Source organism: Eurytemora carolleeae, unplaced genomic scaffold (assembly GCF_000591075.1).
Source record: "Eurytemora carolleeae unplaced genomic scaffold, Eaff_2.0 scaffold906, whole genome shotgun sequence".
Taxonomy (NCBI): Eukaryota; Metazoa; Arthropoda; class Copepoda; order Calanoida; family Temoridae; genus Eurytemora; species Eurytemora carolleeae.
Window position 1 is genome coordinate 1 of NW_019396798.1, and position 23872 is coordinate 23872.

Consider the following 23872-nt stretch of genomic DNA (forward strand, 5'->3'; position numbering starts at 1 on the left):
TGGTTGGGTGGGTGGTTGGTTTGTTGGTTGGTTGGTTGGTTACATATTTTATTCATTTTTGAATCCATCTCCTTCTGTCATACTTCTTTTTTAATTCCAATGAAGCACGAGACACATAAACCAAGGATGATCATTTTAGGAAATTTAATTGAGATTGAGATGTTTTTATAAAAAGTTTCGGAGGAGAAAGGAAGTTTTTACACTGGATTTTTGATGAGCCTGTTGTGGGCCATGATAAGCCAGGAGCTGCCGACCACAGCAATGTTGATTGAATGTTTTGTTTAATCCAATCCTGTCCATTTTAGGATTCTGTCCTAGTTGCTATACATTTTAAGTATTAGTTTTATAAACTTAGAATTGTTGATTGATTCCCATGTTATTTTTAAGAATGTTAGTGGATTTATTGGTTGGTTGCGTTAATTTTATTATTTGATGATCGGCGTGGCTGGTTATTGGTTTATTCATTGATTGATTTGTGATTGATTAGTTGGTTGATTGATTGATTGATTGGTTAATGGCCGGTTGTATGGTTGGTTGATTACTTCTTTGATTGGCTGAATTGTTTATTGGTTGGTTCATTAATTTGTTTGATCATTGGTTGGTTCTCTTCTTGTTCTTCAATTTTAAATTGGTTTTTCAATTTTTGGTTTATTCTTTGTGGATTTTTGTGTTAATTTGTCGGTTTGCTGATTTTTTTTTTATTAAACAAGCTCTCTTGAAATTTAAATCATCCTGTTAAATCTGTAAGAAGGAAAGAAAAATGGACCAAAAACTGTTAATTTAAGTTTTAAGATCCAACTGAACTTATTCCATTTTTTGTTCTGGGGGAGGGGGTAGAATTACTGCTACAGAGAATAAAACCCCCTGTTTATTAAAGGTATGAGGATGAGGTTGGAAGGTTGGAGGAGAGAGTAAAGAAGAGTGAGGAGGATAGAAATGAAGCGGAAAACAAACTTGATAAGGTTAAAAGAAATTGTTCTTATTTAGTAAAAGTTTTTTGGTCTCGTTTTTTTTGGCCCCCCTCACCTCTGATAGATACAACCTCTCGTTGTTGCCCTTTTTATGTGAAACATTTGATAAGAAATCACGTAGTTATTGAATATTTTTTTTTAGATTGAAACTGAATATGGCCTGGCTCTGAAGAAATGGAAGCGTGTGTTGGAAGATAAAAATCGAATTATAGACTCACTAAAGTAAAGCTTTTTATCTTTTCTGATATTGTTTATTTTCTATAAGTAGGTTTCCAAGGTCAATAGATTTGTACTAATCAGAATCAGTCGAGCCTATTCAAGCCTTTTTATCCTCACCGAGCAAGGGAAATGCCGTAATTGGGGAAAAAGTTTCGAAATTGTTAGTTTCGCGCGTTTTTTATTATTGTTAACAGTTCAAATAATGTCGATTTAAATTTTAAAATTTCTTGTAGACTCTTTTGAATAATCAAGTGGAAAATAGCAAAAATTACAAATCGTAAGACCTCACTTCATTATTGATTTAGTATAGTCACTTCAATTTTGGGGTGTGGGTGTAGAATGATTTGATTTTGCTTCAAGAGAAGTAGAATGTTGTATCTTGCCTTTGGGAAAGATCCTGACATGGACTCTGACATGAATCCTGTCATGAACCCTGACATGAATCCTGTCATTAACACTATCATGAATCCAGACATGAATTCTGATATGAATCCGGACATGAAATTTTATTTTCTTAGGAGTAAAGGAGATATAGAACTATTGAGGGAGGAGTTGGCGAGGAGGGTAGAGGAGTCGGAAAACACGCGGCAGGAGATGGCAGGGATGGCACAGCGGTGGGAGCAGGAGGTCAGGAGTATACAGGAGACCCACATTAAGGAGAGGAAGGAGTTCGATGAGGTACATAGAATATATCCCTGAGGAATATTGTTATATTAGTAGAATGGAAGCAAATATCAAATATAATTTATTTTTGTTTAGATCTCTGATAAGTATCGATGTTTAAAGTCTAAGGTTCGGAAATATCAACGTCATGTTGAGCTGAAGGAGAACCATTACAAGCAGGAGTATAATAGACTAGAGACAGAGTTCAAGTAAGATCCTTTTTGTAATTTTTTATTTTATATTTTGGTGACTATTACTTACATTTAAAGGGACTGACTGTAGACTTATTTTCTAGCGGCCCTCAATTTAAAACATGGCAGGTCCGATTTACAACGTTAACCTCTATTCGAGAAACAGAAGGAAAAATACTTAGTTTTTTTTTTTGCTGGAAAGTCTTAAATACGGACAATTTTCTGTATTTGCTCTGCAAGTCATATTTATAATATAAACCACAATGGATTATGGTCAAATTTCTACTAGAAAAGTAAGGATATCTCATTCGTCCTTGACGATGGTTTAAAGGGTACTGTTATGAATCGGATATGTTGATCCATCTATAAATGTTTACCCATTCAAAATTAAGTCGACAGAACTGTGAGCCTATAGTCCCTTTAAAACTTAGTTCTTACGATCAAACACTAGGTCAACCTTGGAACGATTGAGGGAGCGAATGGAACAGGCATATAGTGCGAAGGAACGAGAGGTTGAACAGGAACTCGGGAATATGCGGGATCAATTCACACAGGAACGGAACAAAAAACTTAAGTATCATACGGCATAATGGTAAAATCTTAGCAAATAACAAAAAATTTATTTCAAAATCCACGTTTTTATTTGAAAAATAAATAAGAACATTTGTTTCGCGTTTACCAGGAGTTGAAGAATATTGCTGGCAGAAACCAAGAACCGAAAAATATGGAAACGTTTGAGGATGAATCCTTGAAGCGTTATTATATAAAGACGACAGAAGAGATAAGTCAGCTACTCAAATAGATAAATCTAAATCTTATATATAGATTTTTATGAAAGTATATTCATTTTTTTGGAGTTTATGTGAAAATTTATTATTTGACGCATTTTCTATTGACTTTTTGTTAGGATATCGCGCATAGTTTTTTAAAGCATTTATTCTCGAAACCATTCCTTCCAATATCGTACCTTAAATATTTTGTTGAGCGATCACAGATTATCTGTGCTCTTTAAATACCTCAGACTTGTATTTTTGTGGTCTCAGAATTCCTACTAGAATACAATCAATCTATTTTTCTCAGCAGTTTAAAACACGGAAGAAACTATTTGAAGGGGCATACAGTTTTCTTAAACACCATTCCACAATAATTATTTTAGCATAATGTTGACAAACTATTTAAAGCATTTTACGCATATTAAGAATCGGAATTGGTCTTGCACTTCTCATTCGCTCTGAAGAATCTCTGTAGAAAATGTTTACCCCTGGAAGTGACTGTGATTTAATTTTTTGTTTATTAATGTGATATTTTTTGGAACCAACACGCTTCATATTGTCATTATTCTACCTAATTATTCTTTATTATCTTTTCTTTTTGTTCATTTCTCCCTTTGCGCAGTTGGGTTGAACCTGTTTTGTTATAACCCATAAACTTATGATTAAGCTTTTAGCAAATTATACTGTTAAATCATCATTTTATTATTTTTTACTAACATCTGTTAAGATTATCATTTTTTTCGCTTTATTTAAAAACAAAAATTATTCTCTTCTTTTAAACCAAAAAAAAGTGTTTTAAAAATGCCTTTCTTCAGACAGTTTTGTAGAAACTTACATTTTTGTATGTGTGTTTAAAATTATTTAGTTATGACCGTATAAACCTTTAATATATAATTAAATTACAGAAGAATGGGTTCCTCTATTATACTGGCTGGGCTAGGTATGGCTGCTGTAGGGTTCGCGGGTAGATATGCTGCTAGATCAGCTCCACAGGTATTTTTTTTAGAAAATTTATAAGGGTTTTTTTTTCGGAAAAATTTCAAGAGGCCTTTTCAAAAATGGCAATGTATGATGCACAACGGTACCCTTAAACCGTTTATCTGGTTAAAAATGTGAATGATATTTTTTTCATGGTTAAAGTGAAACCACAATTAAAAAAATTTTAAAATTCAATATCCAATTGATACTTGATGAGACAAAGGGTACCGTTGTGAGTTGAGCCCTGCCATCTTTGCATGGAAGGTCACTTGAAATTACGCTTAGACTTTCACTTAACAGCCCCTCAATCTATTAAATATATATGATCTGGTTCTGGGTCCATTTCTTTGCAGGATGAACTCAAGATCCGGATCTGCATCAAAATTCAAAATGGAATGGATTTTTATCTCAGGTTATTATTATTTTTTTTTAAATTAAGATGGCGCAGAAGGTTGAGGAGGCAATGAGAACAATGCCATCGATGCCCAAGCTGGATTCAGAATCATGGGCTAACTCTAAATATCATAAGGTAGGTTATATGCGGGAGCCCAAAGCAATTCCTAAACATGATGATTTGATGATTTGATATATTTAAAAGTTTTAAAAGATAATTTTTTTATTGAACTTTTTTTGTGTCACGCTCATATTTTTCTTTGCATAATAATAATAATAATGCGATCAATCCTTAGATATCAGGCCATTTAAGTTCCAGGCATTTAACTCTGCTTTGATAATAATATCTCATTGTTTTATGAAAAATCAAAACCAGTATAAAGTGACATAAAGTGACATGAAGTCTTATGATTTGAAACGTTGCAAAGTATTTTAAACTTCAAACTTGTATATCTATGAAAATGTTTAATATTCACACTTGTAGTAAATTTCATAATAAACAGCTTTTATTTTGATAAAAATATTCAATAAATTAATGATTGCGCAATTCATTGTTTATCAATTTATGCTTTTTACTTTGAAGTAAATTATTCGGAGAAAAAACCTATGTTTTCTCCTTTAGGGTGGATTTGATCCGAAAATGAACAAAAGAGAAGCAGCTCTAATCCTAGGTAAATTATACAACACTTTTCTACATAACGATGGAAAATATCTTAGAGGCTTATGAGCCTAATAATAAGATATGTCTAGATGTATAGTGAACATAAGTTCTAGGCTGATATAAACACGAACAATTTACTACCAGTGCTCTAAAAATTGTTATCTGAGAAACAAGATGGTTCCTTAGATACATAGTTTTTTATGTATCTTTTATTTTCTATCTGTTTCAGGTGTAAACCCTGGTGCTAATATCAAGAAAATTCGCGAAGCTCACAAGAAGATCATGATTTTGAACCATCCTGACCGAGGGGGCTCTCCCTACCTTGCCGCAAAAATAAACGAAGCAAAGGATTTTTTAGACAAATAATCTTTATTCAATTAAGTTTTTGTAATTTGTGGCAGCGCTGATTATTTTTATACGGCGTTCTGCTTCTTCTTTGGCGGATTTATTTACACTGATATTCATACTGTGAAAACAAATTTGAGGATTTATCGTATTTTCAGAAAAGAAAATGGCGATCCTCTCCCGCCTGCAAAACCTGAAGGGTGTGTTAAAAACCCCGGTCAGATTCGGTGGAGGACATGCCATTGCCCAGAACCGACCCTCAAGGTAACAATTTTATCATTTATTTTTATCCTTTTCTTTAAATAACGTGATAAAATTTTGTTTAGATGGAACTACGAGATCTTCAAGGACAATATGCACTTTTATTTCATGCTCGGCGCTGTACCCATTGCTGTTGTTGTAACTGTTGCCAACGTTCTTCAGGGCCCAGCTGTACTTAAACCTATTCCTGAAGGAACGCATTCAACATTTTTAAATCCCTCAGCAGATATTACAAATAAGTTTTCATTAAAGGGGCTGTAAGTTTAATTTCAAGTGACCCTCCATGCAGAGAGGGCAATACCCGATTTCCAACGGTACCTTTGAAACCATGATTTGATAAAAAAAAAAAATTGTAAGATACTCGTAAAGTGTTTCATTCTGAATGTTCTCCATTACAATAATTCTTATTAGCAAGAAATACGCCAGTCACTTTCGCAAAAAAATAATGAAAATGAACAGTTTAAAGAAACAAAAACAAAAAATATCTAATACACACTTGATCAGACAAAGTATTCAGGGTACATTTGCAAATCGGACATTGCTATTTTTGCATGGAGGTTCACTCGAAATTACGCTTACAGTCCCATTTATTCAAAATATCAAATTTGTGTTTTCTTGTTGTAAAGCGTTAATATTAAAGGTTATGTTCCCAAGGAATACGAATACCATAAACATCCCTTAACCAGGTAATTTCAGCAGTGTGTCCAAGGGACTTCTATATCTATGTAATGTATATTATATGTATATTGTATTGATAAAGTTATTTTGTTTCTATCCAAAAGATGTCAAGACGGCAAAAATCGTGGCAAAGATGTAATCTTATGATCATAAATATTAACATTTATTATGTATTTTTAGATGGTTATGCAAATATATTTTCACGAGCTATCAGGAGAAATATGAAGCCCATCTTTCATAGTAAGTTATAAGAATAAATAATACCAAAATATATTTTGACCTCGCTTCCCAACCTTTAAAATAGATTGTTACTAGATTAGGCTATGTTCAGAACTGCATATTAGTTTTTTTTCCTGGGGGGGGGGGGCTATTGGAAAGATGTTCGGTATGTATCAATTACTAGTGGCTTAAGATTAATTTTGTAAAAAATATTAAAATAAAAAATCTCCAATTTGTTACAAAACAAAAAACTACACCGATTCACACAACGGTACCCTTAAAAGCTTTGTTTGATCAAGTATGAATTGTGGGGTGGGGTGGGGTGGAGATTTGTGGGGTGGGGTGGAGAGTGTGTGACACCAGTTCTCGTTAGATCACTGAAGTTAAGCACACTTGTCCACAGCCAGTAACTGGATTGGTGTCCAGGCTGGTGTTCACGGGTTCGATTCCCGTACTCCACACAAACCTGTGGTTTCAAAAACATCTGAAGCCGACATCTGGTTTAGCAGTTATGACCACCTGACGGATGTAGGAGGACAGAGGGGCGGCTGTCAAAAACTCTCGCAGCGAAAGGGTGCGTGCTTTCTGCTCAACAAGAAAGAAGCTTCAAGTGGGATTGATCCAAGTGAATGACAATGAAGAGAGGAATGGTGGACAAGCAGGGAGAGTCTATGGTTGCCAGCTATAGGTACCTGGGGGTATCCAATCCGGGCTTACAGATGTTAGGGAGCAATGAGTGTGATGTTTCCTATCAGTACGGCACCCGGGCCTCATTCCAGTATATCAGAAGGATTCCTGCACTCTATATTCTCAGGCCTAAGAAGAATCTTAGGCAGCTGGAATCTTGTCAACCCTCTTCTCAGAATGAATGAAGCGTGGATGGATGAATGTGCTGCCAGATTACAACCCCTGGTAGATCAATATAAAAACCCAGAAAACACCAAACTTTCGCAATAGAAAAAATTCCGAGATTTGATCGTAACAACCCGATCATGTCCTGGGGACAAAAAAATCTCTTTTAAAAAAAAAGTATGAATTAGTCATCAAGTTTATAATAAAAAAAAATTTCAATTGAGGTTTGTCTACTTATGTGACCCTCAATTTCACATGAAAAACTCGCGATATATTCCAAATTATTGATCATATAAAGGTTTCAAGGGTACCGTTGTGAATCAGGCACTGCCATCTTCGCACGGAGAATCACTTGATATTATGCCTACAGTCCCTTTCATATATTCTATATAGTGTGTGGGAGGATACAGTCCCTTTCATATCTACTATATAGTGTATGGGAGGATACAGTCCCTTTCATGTTTACCATATAGTGTATGGGAGGATACAGTCCCTTTCTTATCTACTATATAGTGTGTGGTAGGATACAGTCCCTTTCATATCTACCATATAGTGTATGGGAGGATACACTCCCTTTCTTATCTACTATATAGTGTGTGGGAGGATACAGTCTCTTTCATATCTACCATATAGTGTATGGGAGGATACACTCCCTTATATCTACTATATAATGTGTGGGAGGATACAGTACCTTTCATATCTACCATATAGTGTATGGGAGGATACAGTCCCTTTCATATCTACTGTATAGTGTATGGAAGGATACAGTCCCTTTCATATCTACTATATAGTGTGCGGGAGGATACAGTCCCTTTCATATCTACTATGTAGTGTATGGGAGGATACAGTCCCTTTCATATCTACTATATAGTGTGTGGGAGGATACAGTCCCTTTCATATCTACTATATACTGTGTGGAAGGATACAGTCCCTTTCATATCTACTATATAGTGTGTCGGAGGATACAGTCCCTTTCATATCTACTATATAGTGCGTGGTAGGAATACAGTCCCTTTCATATCTACTGTATAGTGTGTGGGAGGAATACAGTCCCATTCATATCTACCATTTGTAGTGTGTGGTTGGAATACAGTCCCTTTCATATCAACTGTTTAGTGTGTGGGAGGATACAGTCCCTTTCATATCTACTATAAAAAAGCAAAGAATGTATTTGCTGAAGAAGGAAGTTCACAGGCAGATGAAGGTTAAGGGAGATTACAAGGTGAGTTTAAGAAAAATCAAACAAATTTCTGAAACAAGGATGTTCCACAAAAGTCATTTTGTCTTTTTATAGGAATTCAGTCATTGATACAAACTCAAATTTTCTAATCTCTGTCTTTGCAACTTTAGACATTTAAACCTTAAATTATTTGATAAAACAAAATTCATACCTAAGGTCTATGACATTAGATTGCAAATATCTGGGAATAAGAAAATAAGAGTTTGTGGCAAAGACTCAGTTCCTTTCTTAAAGATTTGCCAAAAAGTTATTTAAAAATCTTTTTGTGAGTTTTTATTATACTTATAATAGCAGAAGACAGGTATAAAGATACATTTTTTATTTTGAAGAAAAATTTATTGTTTAGGGTTGGTACACTCACGAGCACTCAGCTGAGTATCTCCGTATGTCGATGGCAAACAACAAGCAGAATATTGAATCAAACAACTTCCGAGATTAGAACTGTAGAAGAGAATCTTAACGGGATTGTTCAGATATTTAACATGACTATGATGTAATTTACAATAGAATAAGTACCCCTTCACGGTGTGATACATTATCATTATTTTAAATTTTTTAATCAATCTCTAAATGTAGATTTATATGTATAAACAAAATAACATCCAACCTTTTCCCTTTAGTCTATTTAGGTTGTTTCAGACAAAATGGTGAAAGAAAAGAAGAAAAAGATTCATGTAAAATTAAATTTAAAAGAGGTAAGAAAACAAATTTAAAAAGTTTTAATTGATTTGCAAAACTTTCAGCTTAAAGAATATTTGATACAAAATAATGCAAAGTTGAGCAAATTGTTTAAACTTATTTAGTTATTGTTCTTTATAGTATTTCTTTATAAATCGGAAGGATTTACTATTTTAATATTTTATTATCATTGGGTTACGAACATCACATTCTTGTAAAAGATTTGATCTGATTTGATTTTGATTTGATTCGATTCGATTCGATTCGATTCGATTCGATTCGAATCGATTCAATTAAATTCAATTTAATTCGATTCGATTTGATTTGATTTGATTTGATTTGATTTGATTTGATTTGATTTGGTTTGATTTGGTTTGATTTGAAGAGGTCTGAAAAGAATCCAATTACTCAAGTCATTTTCAAATTAGAATAGGTTTCTATTTAATCAAATCTGCAGTTAAAGCTGGCGTAGGAACTGGATTTATCAATTTTTGGGATTATCAACATCACAATCATCAAAAATTCTGCACCTACGAATTATACTTCACCTTTTATTATTATTGTTTAATAATTTAACTAATTAATTAAGCAATGGGTTGTGGTCGTTCTACTGTGTCGCATAAGGGCAGCTTTCATTGTTTACAGTAAAAAAAGATTGAAAACACAGTGTTTACATGGCTTCTAAAACTGAAGTTTGTTTACAATAAAACTAGTTCTAGGACTGTCCTAATACGTCACAGTATAATAATAACAATCTTTTTTCCTCTCTCCTTAGTCCCATTTCTCCTGGGACCAGATTTAATGAATAGCGAGAAGTAGTTGAACTACGTAGATCTATTTGAACCATGTAAACGTATTTTACCCGCTTCTATTGTGGGTCGTCAGTTTAACTTAGAGATAAGGGGTTCAAATTAGTCTACGTAGTTCAACTATACTTCTCACTATCCATAAAGATCCCAGGAATTTAAATAAAGATGATCAATGTAGCGTTATGGGTCAAGAGGAGAATTTTTATTTAGATTAACAGATGAGACGTATCTGATTGTAAGGACTGTAAGCTTAATTTCAAATGATCCTTGATGCAACAGATCGAGTGCAATGCCCGATTCATAGCGGTGTCCTTGAAACCTTTATCCAATCAGTAATTTGGAAGATATTTTAGTTTTTCTATATCTTTTCCTGCAGTAGAAATGCGCTAGTCACTTTTGTAGAGAAACCACACAAACAAATTACAAATATTAAGATTTTATGCATACTTGATCAGACAAAGCTTTTAAGGATACCGTTGTAAATCGGGCATTGCCCTCTTTGCATGGAGGGCCACTTGAAATTACGCGTACAGTCCCTTTAAACAGTTTTATTATATCGTATATTGTACAGGAGGAGCCCCACTGGAGTACCGGAAATAAATGTCTGGTTGTTCTGTTAGCAATTGTACTTGGAGGGGTAAACCACTACCACGTGTCCTCGTTGTTCGAGAATGATCGACATTTTAGCCATTTGTCAAATATGGAGAGAGAAATGACTTTCAGGAATTAAATCTATTTAAGGAAATCTTGTAAAGATTATAGAGTATTTATAAAATGCGGCCTAGAAAATTTTCGATCTGTCAATCAGGAATCAGGGGGTCAATTGATTTTCTAGAAAGCTAAGGAGTTACTCTCAAATGATGAGACTTGATGGTAACCTTTAGCTTAATTTAATTCAATTTTCCAGCTTAAAGTCTTTTTATGGCATCTTAAAGAATTTGAGCTGGGAACTTAAGAATGGGATATCCTTAATCCCGATCGGTTAATTAATTTGGAGATTAATAACAAGAGGAGAACAAACATTATTTAATCTCAAGATTAAGAAAAAGAGGAGATCAAGTAATAAACCCGATATCCACCATTCAAAAGTTCCCAGCTCTGGTTAAAAAACACCCCAGTTTACCGCTGCATGCATCTATGTGTGTAATAATTAAATAGACTCCGTCATTTCCTTTTTTGAAGCCCTGTATTTAGTGATATGAATTAAGTTGGTTCGTGTTTTGCCAAAAAAAAAATTCATTTCGCATGACGTAAGAAAGACAATGTTTTTTCTAAAGATTTGCATTTTTTACACTATTCCAAATTCTGACAGAAAATATACGATTAATAAACAAAGAAAGATCCAAAAAGGATCGATTTAAATAAGTGTAGTTTTAACGATCGTTTTTGCATAATTTTTCTTAAAATATTATTAAAACAAACTTCAACCTATTACAGTTTTAAAATCTTTTACATTTTATTATTTTAAGTTTTTAAAAAGAAGGAAAACGATGAACAAGAATACCTGTATTATCCCCCTCAACTTGTTAGATTTATTGTATTGGTAGGACTGAGATGGGTCTGTACTATTCTTACTTTAAAACTATTGTTTCCTCTGAATCATTGACTCAGGGGGTTTATAAACTTTACAGGTAAAAATATATTGTCATATATTATACTAATTGAAGGGCTCGGCGTTGCCCATGAATAAAAAATTTAGAAAAAATATTTCGTTTTTTTAGCCTGTAACACCCCTGAGTGTCTACAATTTCTTTAGTCCAATCGGTCCAGCCGTTTGGCCGGCTATAGGCCAAATATATATATATATATACGAATGTCTTGTTTTATTATATAGATATTAGATTTCAATAAATAAAAACGCGGAATTTTATCATTGGTGAATCAGAGTACTTTTTATTTAATTCTTTTATTATCCTAAAGTTTAATTCAATAAAATAAAAAATAAAAATTTCAAACTTTTTACTAATTTTTTTAATGAGTTTAGATATGTTCTATTTAATAGTAAGCTGTGTATGAGAGATCAGACATTTTAAATTTTCAATGTAAAAGAAAACCTAGTAAGTAGTTGGGCCTGTACAAGCTGTACAGCCTAGCCTAAAAATTTATAAAATATTAATATTTTCCTGTCAGGAATAATGTGACTGAGTATCCGGATACAATAAACACACTCAAGAGGTTTAACTTGTATCCAGAGTTAGTGGTCGGAGCCCTCTACAGAGGTTTTAACAATCTAGGACTGTTAAGGTAAATTCATTTCAGTGTAATTAGAAACTTTGGTTTTGGGGGTTATACTGTACGCTTAATTTCAACCAACCTTCCATTTCAAGAGGGGCATCCTCGATCCACAACGGTACCCTTTAAACCTTTAGCTGATCAACGACGGCAGACTTTTCTTGAATTCAAGGAATTTTAATACTTACTTTCTAGAAGTAGATGTAAATATTCACTTTCAAATTTTAGACAACCGCGTGTTAAGATTATTTAGATTTTCCAGTCCTAAATGTGACGTCATCTGTTGTGAGTTCACACGGTACGCTAGCGTACACTTTAATATGTGTGCACTTTATTGAGCATTCAAGAGATATATACACCGAGTTCTCCGTCCTCGATTATTATTCAAAGGTTCTATGCGTAACGTTGTGAACTTGGAATATCCCTCTTTAAATTGTTTAAAATTTAATTTTATGGTTGTGGGAGGACGGATTACGGAATTAACTAGATGAAGTTTATTTATATTTTATGTTCTCACAGTTCTGTAAATCATTCTTAGTTTGAAATATACTTCAAAATAAAAAATAAATTCCTAATGACTAATAAAATTTTATTTTCCAGGTGCCTTATTAGGTTTTACATTCTAATTGGGTTTAACGGGTTTACAATTCTTGTGACTTCAAACAATTTTATATTGATAATATTTGAATTATCTAATCTTAAGACCTTTTGAATGTTTTACATCTGTATAAATATTACATATGGATTGAGATAGAAGCAGATTTGTACACACTGCTGATAGACTCTTTAAAAGCCGATTATATCCGTATTGTTTAAAAGAACCAGTGCTTAGGATCCATTTAACTTTGATGCGGGTCTAGATGCGGATCCGTTCCCGGATCCTGAATCCGCATTGGAAAAAAATGGATCGCTAAGTTTACTGAATTTTTCTAACAAAAGCAGAATTTTCAAGTTTTGTGTCTTATTTGTTTCGCTTATTTTTATGCTAAAACTTGATGAACCATTCAGAAATCATGAAATTTTATAATCTCTCTTTTTTCAAAAGTTCAGATTTTGGTTTTGAGAGCTGACAATTTTTTTTAGTTTTTGCTCGATATTTGATCTGAATCCGTGGATCCGGATATTTTTGAAAATCTGGATCCAGGAAGCCAAAATCTTGCGGATCCAGCGGATCCGGATCCTAAGCACTGAAAGAAACTTTATGCACTCCATTCCAAAAGCGTGGTTTGTCCGTTTGACAACGGTACTCATAAAATCTTTTTCCTAACAAAAATAGGAAAATTCAGTCGTTTTTACAACTTAAAAATTGTTTATTTCTGTAAATTAGGTTTTTTGTCTCGGCTGCATCTGCACCTGTAAATCACGTTTATAGAATAATTACTATTGGAAGTTAACCGAGGATATTTTCATTGTTTTTCCTCAGACACTGGTTTAAAGGGTGTAGCTGAGAATCCAGAAATATCACTTGAATTAACGTCATCAGTCACCTTAATGTTCTGATATTTAGTGAAGTTTGCTGGACAGTGAATAGAGGAAAGGATTTAGATCCTGTTCAGAGCTGTGAAGGATTAAAGGTAAGCTTAATAATCAAACTTTTTATTTAGTTTTTACCAGATAAACAATTAACGTGTTTAATTAATTATAATCGGAACTAGGAACTACGAGGTTACAAAGTCCCGGGGGTGGGGACGGGGAGGGCGTTGAGTTTGCCTTGTGTTTAAAAAAGGGCCTTCAATGACGCTACTGCAAACCAGACAGAAGAATAAGGCATTCATGCCACTTTGCTGTTATGACTTTGTAACCTTGTAGCTCCTCTAATTTTAATTTTATGCATGAAAAAAGACATTTAAAACACTTTTTTATTTCAATTTCTCTTGAATGAGAAGAACCCCTTTTTTGTCGAAAGGAATTAAGTCTTTGCAACGAATCCCAATTTTCTAATAACTAAATATCTACAACCAAATTATGTAAACCTTTGATATTTCAAACTTTGATTGTTTGATATAACAGAAGTCATAGTTTGAAATATCTAAAGTCTACAACATTGGGTTGTTAAGATATAAGGATTTAAAAATCAGAGTTTGTGGCAAAGACTCAATTCCTTTACAAAGTTCGTAATCGTCGTTCTGTTCCCATATTTCCAAATATCCTAAGTGAATCCCATTAATGTTTTCAGGATCCTCCCCACTTTTATCTTGCCTTTGTATGGTTGTGTGCTGGTGCTACAGTTTCAATTCTCTTTATTCTTGGAGTATATTTATCAGGTTTATTCAATATTTGCTTTTTAAAAGGTATTGTTCGCGAAAAATGAAGTAATTGTATGGCTGAATCCTAAAAAGTCGGATTCGATCTAATTTTACTTTTATCTAGTGCGTCTTTTAGAAGATAGTGATTCAGCCTGACTCATCCTTTCATTTTTCGCGAACACTCCCTTTATATAGGACTTATCAGAGGTACAATGGTAAGTTTTCAACAGAGTAATTCCTTGTTTTTCAATTTAAATACTTTCTAAACGTCGATGAACACTGAACACTCAGGAACAGTGTCTGATTGTATGACTATTTTGTATCTGTCAAAAGTTTATAAATAATCATAACTTTTTAGGTTTATTGTATGAATATCATAAATTAAAAAAAATGGTCGTACATTTAAGAAAAATCAGTCTAGTTCTTTTTAATTGATTTTGTTGTTAGATTCTATTATGGGAGGTCTTCTTGCTTCCTTGTGTTTCTTTTTCAACCACGGCGAATGCACCCGAGTAATGTGGACTCCGCCTCTTAGAGAGAGTTTTGCTTTTCCTATCTGCCTTCTACAGGTAATTATTTTCCTATCTACCTTTTACAGAAAATCACTTTCCTATCTGCCTTCTTCAGGTAATTGTTTAAATTTCAACCAACAGTGTCGTTTGCGTAAACCGAACAGCCAATCAGAAGCCGGGAAATTTTACGTACTGAATTCTCATTGGTCGGAACCCAGCAGGATATCCAAACGAGAGGATTAACAAGAGAATCAAAAGTTTCCACAGTGTATATTCAGATTAAGCGATCAGGATTAAGTGTATCCAATTTTGAAGTTTCAGCTCAAGTTAATTATTAGCAAGAGAAGTGGTTCAACTACGTCTACAAGGTTCAACTGCCTCTCACTATTAATCTAAAGGACTGTAAAGTGTAAAGTAAGCGTAATTTCAAATGACCGGACATACAAAGATGTCAATGTCTGATTTACAACGGTGCCCTTGAAAGCTTTGCCGTAATCAGGTATTAATTAGATATCTATGTTTTTTTTTTTAAATGTAATTTTTATTTGCGGTTTTCTGAGAAAGTGACTTGCGTCTTTCTTGTTTATTAGAAGCAATAGAGAAACTCGCAGAAATAAACACTTTTCCAAGTTAGAAATACGATGGTATCTGCCACATTTTTTATCAGATTCAGGTTTCAAGGGTACCGTTGTAAATGGGGGATTGCCAACTTTGAATGGAGGGTCACTTCAAATTACATTTACAGTCCCTTTATATCCGGTCTCAGGCCCTAGATTCTGTCTGTAAGTATTACAACAAGATCAGCTGGTCCATATTCCAGATTTTGTCTGTCAGTATAACCACAAGATCAGTTTGTCCGAACTGGAAGAATCTGTTCTCTACAGCGTTCTCTACTTCCGCCTTTATACTCTGCTGGCAGTTTGCACAGGTTTAAATTTAAATATTTTCTTTTTTTAACCAATTTTACCACTGATTAATGTATTTTTATTATTATAAGCACAAGGTTACAAATCCATAGCAATTTTGATTTTTTGTGGGCAAATCCACAAACTTTTGACTTGATTCACTTAAAGATAATGAAAGTAATATAACATTTTCTTGATAAAAACTACCACGAGTTTAAGTATTCAAGTATTGGACTAAAGACATATTTTCAGCGGTGTATATTTTTCTGTTTGCCTCCCCCCCCCCGGGGGGGGGGTCAAAAATATGACCTTTCATTGAGTTTGGGGGAAAAAATGAAGAAAAAAGGGAAAAGGGGGAAGGGAAAAGGGGGAAGGGGGACGGGAAAGGGGAAGAAGGAATGGATAGGAGAAAGGTGACGGGAATATGGTGCAAGATGGAACAGAAAATGGGGAGGGGGAAAGTGGGAAGGGAGAAAGTGGGAGGGAAGGGAAATGGGGGAAGAGGGAAGGGAAAAAACCACGCACAAAAAAACAAATCAAAAAACAGTTATAAACGCTTTAAAAAAAAACTCAGAGGGGACCTTAAAGTTAACCTTTTTTGGGCACCAAGACGCTCCATTATACTATTAAAATTAAAAAAATATGATTATGAAAGGGGTGGGGGGAGGCAAAAATTTGAGTCTCGCAATTAATATACACCCCTGCATATGTTTAGTTCACTCTTTGGAATTAATACAATCTTTTTCTTACTAACATTATTTTGCAAATTGTATTTGGTTTTTTTTTTTGGATTTTCAATAGATATATTTTTAGTTTATGCTGTTTACACAATGTGCGGCAGTCTTCTCTTTATACATCTTGGGTTTACTGCATAAAGATGTATTCTCTAGTATTATAGTTTCACTGGTAACTATCTTATAAAATAATAATAATAAAAGTAATAGTATGTTGTCTGTCGTTTTTCTAAACAACTTTAATAGAGCACAGAAGTTGAAGTTTCGTGTAGATTTAACAGTGCATTTGTAATAGGCAGAATCCAAACTTTCCTTGTGCAGTTAAACCTGGGCGAAGTACATTCAATTAATTTATTTCGATTTTATATTGGCAATCATAAATGAGAATTAAGAATTTATTCAAAATTTCATCTTTTACATCATCATTGAAAGCTGAAAATAATTGTTTTCTTCAAGTTGATAGGATTGTTACACTCTGTAGCCCTGATGTTTGGTAACGAGATGTTGTTCTGCTCCTGGTTCTTCTCCTCTCTGCTCTCCTCCCTTCTCCTAGTCCTACTCCTGGATGGAGTGCTCAACCATCTTCCTTCTCTTCTACGGGTTCCTACTCAGGTCTGCTCAGGGTTACTTTTCCTGTTCTTGCCTTTATCCAGTCTTGGTTTTGTTCTTGGTTTTGCTTTGTTCTATATGTCTATTTGTCCTATTCTTGTTCTTGCTTTTTGCTTGTACGTTTATATTGTTTGTGCCATTTGTTAATTGTTGTTGTTACTGTTACTGTTACTGTTACGGTCACTGTTACTGTTACTGTTACTGTTACTGTTACTGTTACTGTTACTGTTACTGTTACTGTTACTGTTACTGTTACTGTTACTGTTACTGTTACTGTTACTGTTACTGTTACTGTTACTGTTACTGTTACTGTTACTGTTACTGTTACTGTTATTGTTACTGTTACTGTTACTTTTATTTGTATTGTTATTAATAGTGTTATTCTTATCTTTATTGATGTTTGTTTTGTTCTTTGCTCTAATATTTGGTCCCTTTTATGTTGTTTGTTTTTTAATCGATTGTTTTTGTCAATTTTGCTATGTTTTAAGTTGGACTTGCTTTTGCTATCGAATGGTTATTTTTTTATATTCTTATTGCTGTTTGTTAAAGAACTGACAACTATCACTATCTGATGGTTGATAATGTTTTCTTCAGGGTGTTCTATTTCTTGTTCTGACAGTTGGAGCAAAACTCGCTTTATCTAGGTTGCTTCTAGTCCAGGTATTATATTTACAAGAGTAATTTTTATTCATGAATTTTCCTCATACCCGCTCTCCTCATAATTTTGTTGTTCACATGAGTTTTAATCATATTTTTGTTGTTTCAGGATGATGCGCATGTTTTTGAAATTTTCAAATCCAAGTTTTCTGATTTCAAAAACTTTAACACTCAGCTGTATACATGTGCTGCAGGGAAACATATGTTTTACCAAATAAATCTTGTCATCAAATATTTGAGACTAAATAATGAACATATTTCAGCCTTTTTCTTGCTTGTCTTTGCTAAAGAATTCAGCATGTCTTGTTTTATCAAATCTGCAGCTGATAATTTTTATTATGTGATATTCTCATCAAAAATGAAATAACATGTTTTGATCAGAGTTTGATTTCTTGGGTTGGGAGATGCCCTACAAGATCAGTTTGACCCTGCTACTACCAGCAGCTGTTGTAGCGGTCATTCTTGTCGTTCTTCTATTAGCAAGGCAGGCTGTACAGTACAACTTAACACTTTTTATTCAATTCCTAAATTTCATCGAATTTTTTAGTTTTACAACCAGGCTTAATTTCAAGAGATCATCCATTTAAAGAGTGGAATGTCTGATTCACTCCACTTCCCATGAAAGCTTTGTGTAAACCGAGATTCAGTATGTTGTTTGTCTCTTTGAAAATTGATCATTTTAAATTGTGGTTTCTCTTTAAAAGACTTTTGTGAATACATTCTTTAGAAACAATGGAGGAAATTGTTCGAACTATACACGACGCGGCGATATATTTCACATGGTTGACCAGACTAAGGTTTCAAGGGTACCGTTGTGAGTCGGGCAAGAACCTTTTTAAATGAAAGTCGCTTAAAAAATGTTGGCAACAAAAAAAATTTCAATTTTAACTTGACTTCTGGTAAAACTAGTCAACCAATGTTTGATAAAATTTGGATTTTAGACTTCATTTAGATTAACTTATTTTTTTATTGATTACTTCTTACAAGGCTTATTGTCTCCTGGTATAAAGGGCAATGAAATCAGTATTTGACGGGTCAAAAGAGGTAATTATTGTTTTTATAATCATAACCTTTATATATCTGTACCATAACCTTTTTGTGCGAAAATAAATAAATAAAAAATAAAAAAAATTCCCGTAATTCATATCAATGATTATATTGATATTTTATTCTTCATATCATTTAGGTTATAACCGTGGACCCTGCTGTTGTTTACAATGTGCTGCAAGCTGTTGCCTACGCTGCTCTAGCAATTATGATCATGAGGAACAACATTTAACATGTATTTAACATTATTTTAACAACTTGTCTATATATATATACCTAAAAAGTCCAACTTCTTAGCCAGTGCCATAATACTGGAAACTGCACTACAAAAATGTTGCCTGCAGCACTAAATATCCGTTTTAAGATACATCTTTTTGGAAGTTATTACGCACTGTAATTTGAATTTGAAAAATTATGTTAAGTTCTACATCAAGTTGCAAAGATATATGGAAATTTAAAAAAGTGGCAAATGAGCACTGATCACTGATCAGTTCCCATTTAATAAGGGAAGTTTTTGTACATCTAATAAAAGCTAAATTTATTTCGGACTGGCATTGTCAATCGCAGCTCTTGTTTTAATATCGTAAAATGTTGAGTTGTGTGTATCCAGACTGAAACTGTTTCTAACTCCTCAACTATGTATTCTAAGCTCCCTGCTTGCATCTCCCACCCTCATCAGCTCAGCTCTACCAACCTGTAGCAAACTTAACTCCAGGCAATTCTTAAGTCTGATTTGTTTACCAGGCATTTTAATAGTTCATTAAATAATTTTACCACATAGACGTTGTTAACCCACTTTTTTGTGCACCGGGTCAAACTGAATAGAAGTGGCTTAACTTAGTCTACGTGGCTCAACTGTGACTTCGCTATTCATCTGGTGTTACGAGCAGAGAACAAAGATTGTAAAGTTTGACGATTGGCTTTTTTAATGCAATTTACAATTTACATCGTACTTACAAATTGTAAACTTTCAATTTTCAATAGTCAACGTCTCCCAAATTTTTGTTGTTCCGAAAGTTCATCGAGATTCTTATCTTTTTTCCCGTTCAAATGTTTTTCTATCCCTTTTAAATCTTAGGTTTTCACTTAAAAGTCCTGAGATGGAATTTAAAGAATTTGAGCAGCGGTTTAAATCCGCCAAAACCCGGTTTAAATTAAGCACCGGCTTAAATCTTGAAACATTTGATAAAATTTTAAGTGGAACCAACCATATTTAAACCGCGGCTTAAATTTAAACCGCCGCTCAAATTCTTTAAATTCGGCCACAGATTCAGCAAAAAATTTTACTACATGTAACATATTTTATGATAAAAATTTAAATGAAACCATTAAACACCTGACTAAAAGATTTGATTTAAGAATATTGAGTTTAGGGAGTTACAAACCGGTTTTATTGTTGTACTGCTGGCCAGTATGGGTGTTAAGGTAATTGTTTCCTGTTTTCTGAAAAGCTTACTAGTAAGAAATACTATTAAATCAATCCAAGATGTTTGGAACCGTTTGATTCAGATCCAGCTCATATATATCTTTTAAGGTTAATGATTTTTTTGCAAGGTAAAATATCTCGAATATTTTTTTAACATTATAAATTTTGATGTTGAAACTTACGAGCGTTTGTGTTACGCATTATTAATCTTGAACGTTGATCTTGATATCCAATGTGGACACTTGTAAATTTGGGGAGAAATGCTAAATCTGTCAATTAAAGTTATCCCTGCGTAAAGGAATAAAATTAATCCTTTGATCTGCATAAGAGGAGATCAATGCTTGATCCTGAGATTCATAGCAAAAAAGTTCTGAAATCTTGAAGTTGTGTAATGTGTATTGTGCACAGTGGCCCTGAAACAAGAATAGATAAAGCAAAAAACTAAAAATGGTTAATAGATCTAAAAAAGCAAATTTTAGCTCCTCTGGGACAATTTTGTTAAACCTATTCTTGGTTAAGGATCAGTCTGTTTATTTGAGAACATAAAAGAAACCCTGTAGTTTGGTTGATATTTTACCACTGGATCCAGGGGTAACCAAACTATTGTGGATTTAATCGTGAAGCTTTTTTATTTTAAAGTATACTTAAGATATTTAAGCATATAATGTTATTTGTTCAGGGTGCACAAAATATTAAAGAACAGTGGAACATTATTGGAGAGTATTCAGATCCGCAGTTAGGTTAGTTTTAGTTCTGCAATTACTTTAAATATATTACGCCGGAAGGGTGGAGGGTGGGGGCACACTTAACTGGAAATAATTTAAGTTTTATGAATTATCCCAATGGGGAAGTTAGCCCCGATGGGGGGTTTTCAGATCCTATCTTATCTTACGATATTTTGACAAGCAAGGATTATTAATTTATTTAAATATAATTTTCTGAGTTTTTCGACCTTTTTCTTCTCAAAAAATGTTTGAATTGTATTATTTTTCAAACAGATACTTTAATTCAATATAATCTATTTAATAATATGATTTTTCAATTTTAGATAGTTTTAGCTTGGATTGGAAGATACAATTTAATTAAAAACAAAGTAAAATAACTAATAAATATTGATTACAGAGGAGATGTTTGAATGGATAATGAAGAATACACCGACAAATGCTGTTTTCGCGGGACCTATGCCGACAATGGCAAACCTACTGCTATCCACTGGTAAGTTGATTTACCTTGAGGTCTAAATCAAAGTAATTTGAATCTGTTCTAAACAGAGCTTAGTCGGTTTCTCGTCCCCTAGTGGTGTAATCTAAGGCGCCTGCATTTTTTTTGCATCAATTCTTGATTACCTCTATGTGGATTTCCTGTGTATCTAAACTTAAAAACTCATCATTCAAAAGTTAACACTTTGGATTGAGTAAGTCGACGTGGCTAAGCGCTGTCCTAACCAAAAGTTATAACTTCATAGCAATAAAACATTTAAAATTAGATTTTGTATCATAATCCTGAAAATCATTTTAGAGCGACCAATTGTGAATCATCCTCACTACGAGGATGTCGGTTCGAGGGAGAGAACCAAGACAGTTTACTCGGTCTTCTCCAGGAAGGAGGTCGAGGAGGTTTATAAACTCCTGGAGGATATCAAGGTAGGAGGTCAAGGAGGTTTATAAACTCCTGGAGGATATCAAGGTAGGAGGTCAAGGAGGTTTATAAACTCCTGGAGGATATCAAGGTAGGAGGTCAAGGAGGTTTATAAACTCCTGGAGGATATCAAGGTAGGAGGTCAAGGAGGTTTATAAACTCCTGGAGGATATCAAGGTAGGAGGTCAAGGAGGTTTTTAAACTCCTGGAGGATATCAAGTTAGGTGGTCAAGGAGGTTAAAAACTCCCGAAGGATATCAAGGTAGGAGGTAAAGGAGGTTTATAAACTCCTGGAGAACTTCAAGGAAGGAGGTCAAGGAGATTTTTAAACTCTTGGAAGGTATCAAGGTAGGAGGTCAAGGAGGTTTATAAACTCCTGGAGGATATCAAGGTAGGAGGTCAAGGAAGTTTATAAACTCCTGGAGTATATCAAGGTTGGAGGTCAAGGAGGTTTATAAACTCCTGGAAGGTATCAAGGTAGGAGGTCAAGGAGGTTTATAAACTCCTGGAGGATATCAAGGTAGGTGGTCAAGGGGGTTATAAACTCCCGGAGGATATTACGTAAGGAGGTCAAGAAAGTTTATAAACTCCTGGAGAACTTCAAGGTAGGAGGTCAAGGAGATTTTTAAACTCCTGGAGGATATTAAGGTAGGAGTTCAAGGAGGTTTATAAACTCCTGGAGGATATCAAGGTTGGTGGTCTATGAGGTGTATGTGGTATACTGGAGCTCTGTATATGATGGTTGATTGTTAAGGTTGATTATCTGGTCCTAGCTAGGAGCTGGTGTTTAAGTATAGAACGTGGTGGATGTGCTATACCGGAGCTCTGGGATCTAGAGGATATTCAGAATATTCAGAGGTATTCTATTCAATTTTTTCTTTCTTTTTAAGAAGGATTGGAGGTGTTTAAATGCAAAATGTACAGAAAAATATTTTCAAAGTCTTTATATTTTATTTAAAGAACTTGTGTGGATTGTTAATTATATACTAAAGTATCTTTTTTCTATTTTTGAATATTAGCTTGGAGAGAAAATTAGAAAGATTTTTGGCTGGGGGGGGGGGTTGTATCTTAAGGTTGAAGTAATCCTTTTCATTGCTTTCCAAAACTTCAAACATCATTTTAAAATGTTTAAGAAAAGATATCATCCAGTCGTATTTTTGATTGTCTATTGCCAGATCTATTATGATTTTTTAAAGAACTGATTTCAAGAAAGAAACACTTTTTATTCCAGGCCTGCTGTGTGCCCTGTTCTCTGGAAAGATGGAAAACCATTCAAGAAAGTTTTCCAAAATCAAGATTATAAAATCCTTCAAATACGTAGAGCACTTCATATCAGTCCGAAACCTCATTCAGTAGATAGATAGATAGATGAATAAGTCACAACATTCCTATTGTGGGCTTTCTGTTTGATTCGGTTTTATCTTTGAAATATGCAAGTTTTTAAATTATTTAAAATTATAAGCTCTACTTTGCATTTATTACAATATAATAAATGTTGATAGTTGACTCTGACAGAGCATGCAATTTTAAAGTACTTTAATATTCGTAAAATTGGATAGAATTGGATCAAGTAGAATGTCCTTTTTGTCTAACACTTTACCCACAAATAAGAGAAAAAAGATCTTGCCAATATTTCTACTTGTGAAAAGTCAGTGATCCTTATACTAATGTAATCTGTATCATTCCACAATTTAGTTTAATTTGAAACTATTTTGATATAATTTTATTAATTTATGAGTACTTCAAAAATTTACACTTTTTTATCTCAATTGTTAACACAAATATCTGGTGAGTTTTGTTTACAAATATATATATATCGTTCAGTTTTAGTGATAAAAGCATTTTTTACAAAATGACCCAGTTTAGCTTAGAACTAAGAATCTCTCTCTAGTGCCAAAATTCTACATTTTGTTTTGTTATTGTTATTCAATCGTC

At 33.7% G+C, this 23872-nt stretch overlaps 4 protein-coding genes across 5 annotated transcripts; all 4 read left to right on the forward strand.

Moving 5' to 3' along the window:
* Nucleotides 1-877: 877 nt before the first annotated feature.
* Nucleotides 878-3724, forward strand: LOC111708788 (golgin subfamily A member 6-like protein 22; the record flags this gene model as incomplete). Its single annotated transcript, XM_023482280.1, is given in 6 exon segments — nucleotides 878-962; nucleotides 1114-1193; nucleotides 1709-1868; nucleotides 1950-2062; nucleotides 2496-2598; nucleotides 2727-3724. Coding segments are annotated over 6 exon segments (661 nt in total), but the record flags the coding sequence as incomplete, so codon positions are not given.
* Nucleotides 3702-5356, forward strand: LOC111708790 (mitochondrial import inner membrane translocase subunit TIM14-like). Its single transcript, XM_023482282.1, has 4 exons — nucleotides 3702-3810; nucleotides 4235-4324; nucleotides 4811-4859; nucleotides 5079-5356. The coding sequence occupies exons 1-4, from the start codon at nucleotides 3727-3729 to the stop codon at nucleotides 5213-5215; spliced, it is 360 nt and encodes a 119-aa protein (XP_023338050.1). The 5' UTR covers nucleotides 3702-3726; the 3' UTR covers nucleotides 5216-5356.
* LOC111708789 (NADH dehydrogenase [ubiquinone] 1 beta subcomplex subunit 5, mitochondrial-like) lies at nucleotides 5337-7652 on the forward strand. Its single transcript, XM_023482281.1, has 5 exons — nucleotides 5337-5458; nucleotides 5521-5648; nucleotides 6096-6141; nucleotides 6314-6373; nucleotides 7598-7652. Exons 1-5 carry the CDS (start codon nucleotides 5361-5363, stop codon nucleotides 7635-7637), a joined length of 372 nt encoding a protein of 123 aa, XP_023338049.1. The 5' UTR covers nucleotides 5337-5360; the 3' UTR covers nucleotides 7638-7652.
* A 695-nt stretch (nucleotides 7653-8347) lies between these two features.
* On the forward strand, nucleotides 8348-23760 carry LOC111708791 (probable C-mannosyltransferase DPY19L1). Of its 2 annotated transcripts, XM_023482284.1 has the most exons (24): nucleotides 8348-8426; nucleotides 8791-9139; nucleotides 10503-10654; nucleotides 11479-11562; nucleotides 12062-12175; nucleotides 13671-13737; nucleotides 14340-14427; nucleotides 14857-14978; nucleotides 15742-15849; nucleotides 16640-16732; nucleotides 17017-17172; nucleotides 17764-17829; nucleotides 17936-18020; nucleotides 18208-18310; nucleotides 18837-18870; nucleotides 19013-19092; nucleotides 19484-19588; nucleotides 20247-20298; nucleotides 20979-21039; nucleotides 21422-21514; nucleotides 21818-21942; nucleotides 22692-22795; nucleotides 23169-23330; nucleotides 23525-23760. In XM_023482284.1, exons 2-23 carry the CDS (start codon nucleotides 9089-9091, stop codon nucleotides 23299-23301), a joined length of 2076 nt encoding a protein of 691 aa, XP_023338052.1. In that variant the 5' UTR covers nucleotides 8348-8426; nucleotides 8791-9088; the 3' UTR covers nucleotides 23302-23330; nucleotides 23525-23760. The 2 variants fall into 2 exon arrangements, with proteins under 2 accessions (XP_023338052.1, XP_023338051.1); XM_023482283.1 differs by having other exon boundaries at nucleotides 23169-23760.
* Nucleotides 23761-23872: the final 112 nt, after the last annotated feature.